Source organism: Galeopterus variegatus, unplaced genomic scaffold (genome assembly GCF_000696425.1).
Source record: "Galeopterus variegatus unplaced genomic scaffold, G_variegatus-3.0.2 Scaffold2964, whole genome shotgun sequence".
In the NCBI taxonomy this organism is placed as follows: Eukaryota; Metazoa; Chordata; class Mammalia; order Dermoptera; family Cynocephalidae; genus Galeopterus; species Galeopterus variegatus.
This window is the reverse complement of record NW_007729075.1, coordinates 91,262-95,215: the sequence shown is the minus strand read 5'-3', so window position 1 is coordinate 95,215 and position 3,954 is coordinate 91,262. Positions and strand designations below refer to the sequence as shown.

At 45.2% G+C, this 3,954-nt stretch overlaps 1 protein-coding gene across 1 annotated transcript; it reads right to left on the bottom strand.

The window, feature by feature from the left end:
* Window positions 1-2,545: 2,545 nt before the first annotated feature.
* LOC103599443 lies at window positions 2,546-3,727 on the bottom strand. The gene is made up of 3 exons (XM_008583561.1): window positions 3,691-3,727; window positions 3,252-3,357; window positions 2,546-3,077 (listed from the first exon to the last, which is right to left on the bottom strand). Exons 1-3 carry the CDS (start codon window positions 3,725-3,727, stop codon window positions 2,546-2,548), a joined length of 675 nt encoding a protein of 224 aa, XP_008581783.1.
* Window positions 3,728-3,954: the final 227 nt, after the last annotated feature.

Genomic DNA, 3,954 nt, shown 5'->3' with positions numbered 1-3,954 from the left:
ACCCTCGGTGTCGCGCCCGTACCAGGGACCGGCAATGGGATCGCAACCCCTGGCGTCGGGCCCGCACCGCGCTCAGCCAGTGAGCGGGAACCGGTCTCCACATGGGATCCGAACCCTTGGCGAGAGTGCCGCCGCGCTGTCAAGCGGCGCACTCTCCAGTGCGCCACCGGGCCGGCCCAGACTCTGGGAATTTCAAGCATGTACTAAAGTAAGCAGAATGGTATAAACAGCCTCTATGTATCCCATCACCCATCCTCAACAATGAGCCATCTCATTATTTCTATATTTCCCCATCTCTTCCCAGACGATTTGAAGCAAATCACAGATATTATATTATTTCAGCCATAAATATTTCATATGCATCTAAAAAAGATAGGAAATCTTTAAAAATAACTTTAAAACCATTATCACATATAAATAATTAAAATTAAGTCTTCGGGCTGTCCGGTTGGCTCAGTTGGTTATAGCACAGTGTTCTGACACCAACGTCAAAGGGTTCAGATCCCTGTACTGGTCAGGCAAAAAAAAAAAAAATTAAGAATTTAACTGCAGTAGCAGCAAACACATCTAGCACTCAGATCTGGGTTTCCAACAGAAGGAACTAGGGCTTCTTGGATAAATGGCTGATTCTGGGACAAGGGCAGGAAATATACAAGATGAACTTGGCTGTCGTATAGTGTCAGAAAGTATAAAAATGCTTAAAACAAGACAAAAAAGCAAAAACAAAAATTCCACATTGATGGGGGTATGTCTGTGGGACACAGGAGCCAACTGAAATAGCTCCCGATGACCAAGACTGGAACAATTTGAGCAATAAAATATATTAGGATTGTTACCCAAAGTATAACACAAATATTCCTGAGTCCATGCTGATATAAATAACTGAATAAATAAATAAATAAATAGGGGAGAAGAGAGAAATCTCCCATGCAGAAGAAATCCAAATAATTGATGTAGATACTCTGCCCTCAGAGAGAGGGAGTATAACTTCCCACTCCATAAGCGTGGGCCGCACATAGTGACCCCGCCCAAGGACAATAGTATGGAAAGGCGGAAAGGGTAACTTTACAGTGGAAAAACCTAACAAACTCTACCTCAGCCAGATGATCAAGGTTGACAACAGTCATAAACCACGTGGAATATACATACCCTATACACGATGTGGTACAAATGGCGCTTTACCTCTTATGGAAAGGCGGAAAGGGTAACTTTACAGTGGAAAAACCTAACAAACTCTACCTCAGCCAGGTGATCAAGGCTGACAACAGTCATAAACCACGTTGAATACACATACCCTATACACGATGTGGTACAAATGGCGCTTTACCTCGGTGATCTTCCTCCCCCAAACCCAGAACTCTAGTCTAGTCATGAGAAAAACATCAAATTCCAGTACAGGGACATTCTACAAAATACCTGACCAGTACTCCTTGAAACTGTCAAAATCATCAAAAACAGGAAAGGTCTAAAAAAACTGTCATAGCCAAGAGGAGCCTAAGGAGACATGACAACAGAATGTAATGTGGTGTAATGCGATCATGGAACAGAAAAAGGACATTAGGTAAAAACTAAGGAAATCTGAATTAACTAGGGGCTTTAGTTAATAATAATGTATCAATATTGGTTGACCAATAAATTAATATTATTTAATACTAATTAATAAATTAGTATGGTAAATTTGTTATTTGTTATAAATTAGTATGGTAAATTTATTAGGATGGTACATTGCAACGAATGTACCATACTCACGTAAGATGTTAATAACAGGGGAAACTGGGTATATGGGAACCCTCTGTACTATTTTCTCAATTTTTCCATAAACTAAAACTGTTCTAAAAAAAGGTCTATTATTAAAAAATTAAGTCTTTAATATCAACAAATATGCAGTGTTCAAACTTTCACTAGTGTCGCAAATCACAAGATTCAAATTAGGTCCCATATAGCTTATCGGTTATGGTTATTGGTTATTGCATATTAGTTGTGGACCAAGTTTTGAAGGAGGTGATGGAAATACTAGGGGAGAAAATTCCTCATTGCATGATACTTGCCTTGGGCAGGTGAATTACAGGGAGTGGGAGGTGCATGTGTGTTTGCTTGCCTTGGCCGGAGAGTGGAGGGGGGAGGGATGGAGAGATGATGTTTCAAGATGGAGATATGCGGACAGTCTTCAATCCAAGTCTTCAAAGGAAAGCTGACAGATTAAAATGGGCTCCAACGGATGGAATTCAAAGTCTTGCAAGTTCCCCGTCTCTTGTCCATTGCATTATTATTGATCCGCCTCCAGGATGACATCATTGTGGGGCTCAGAGAAAGGGACATGGGCTTTGACTCAGATCTGAGATCAAATCTCTGCTCTGTCACTTTGCCAAGTAACTTAACTTCTCTGAGCTTCAGTTTCCTCACCTACAAAAGCGGACATATTTCCACCATTTAGGGCTATTATGAAGATTAAATGAAATAATGCATCTGAAAATGTCTGGGATTGTTTTTCTTCTCTTTTGGGACAGAAGAAAGAGGTAGACTATTGCTGATCTGACAAAAATATTTATTTTGAAGAAAAGTAGGGTAAGGGGTTGTCATGTGCACCCGGGGAGTGCGAGGCCTTCCTGGCAGAGGGTGCATGTTGACCTTTGAGAGGCGAGCTCTTGGCAGGTGTTTTGATAATAAATGAAGGCCAAACTGCCATTGGGGCCAACTGTCGCAGGGCCTGGGGGGCGCTGGATCCCTTAGGGAAGGCCTGGGGCCTGGTCTTGGGAGGAAGCCTCGGTCCTATTTTGGGGATCTTCATGTGGGAAGCCGACTGAGGCTCCATCTGAGGCTGGTCCCCCAAAGAAGTGGGCCCCTCCTTAGATGACAAGGAGGGGAAGGTTTGAGGGGTGGAGCGGGAGACTGGGGTGGGCCGGGAGTGGAGCATGGCCTTGGTACTCAGGCTGCAGTCACCGAGGCAGGGCCCAGGGAGGGGGGGCAGGGAGAAATACACATCTTCCCACCACAGGGCCTGCTCTCTGGAGGATTTGGGCCAGGCCACCAGCCCCCACACCGACTCCCGCCTGGGCACTTGGAGGAGTGTCTTGTTCCTGAGCAAAAGGGGAAGGGAGAATCGGGTCAGGGTGAAGAGGGAGACAGAGAGAAGAGGCAGGGGTGGAGGGGTCTTGAGAGAAACATAGGTAGAGACAGAAGACAGAGAGGAAGACCAGGATACCAGAGCAGAAGGGACGCAGAAGGCAAGGACGATGCACTGTCACACACACCCTGTTTCTTCCTCCTCTTCCTCCTCCTCCTCCTCTTTGCCACAAATGTCCTCCTCTGGTGAGATCTTGGACATGGGTTTGAAGATGGAGTTCACCCACCTTTCCTCTTAAAAATAAAAGAGAGAGACAGAGAGACAGAAAGACAGAGAGAGAGAGAGACAGAGAGACAGAGAAAGAGAGAGAGAGAGACAGAGAGAGAGAGAAAGAGAGAGGAGGGGGGACCTCAGACTAGGAAGGGATTCCTGAATTGAGAACAGACTGTGGGCTTAGGGGAGAAGTCAGAACCCCCTCTCCTCCCACATCTCCCAGCTGACCCTCTCATTCCGGGTTTGTGCTTTAGGCCTGCTTATTTCAGGCTGTTCGAATGCTGTTCCCACCACCCAGAATACTTTGCCAGGCTGCTCTCTGCCTGATAATAGTTCTACCGGTTATGCAGTACCCGCTCGAAGCCTTGACTGTTCTTCACCTTGGAGCATTCCTCGCTTAGGTCCCCTTTTCCCCTCGATCCTCTGATGGTCGCGACCACATAGTTTGTACCTGGCATATAAGGTATGCTTATTGAAGTCCTTACTGCACCATACTGGGTTTTTTAAAAAATGTATATCTGTCTCTCTAACTGGTATTTCCTTACAGATTGGGACTTGTGGTCATCTCTGATTGTGCCTGTCCTTGAGAAGGATCTCCAAATTCACTTGCCAAATGG

Bases quoted from the DNA above. Each gene is read 5' to 3' on its own strand.
- LOC103599443 (XM_008583561.1), bottom strand. From the start codon at position 3,727: ATGCTCCAAGGTGAAGAACAGTCAAGGCTTCGAGCGG. The intron at 3,358-3,690 runs GTACTGCATAAC...TTTATTTTTAAG, and splicing joins ACAGTCAAGGCTTCGAGCGG to AGGAAAGGTGGGTGAACTCC. The intron at 3,078-3,251 runs GTGTGTGTGACA...CCTTTTGCTCAG, and splicing joins GAAGAGGAGGAAGAAACAGG to GAACAAGACACTCCTCCAAG.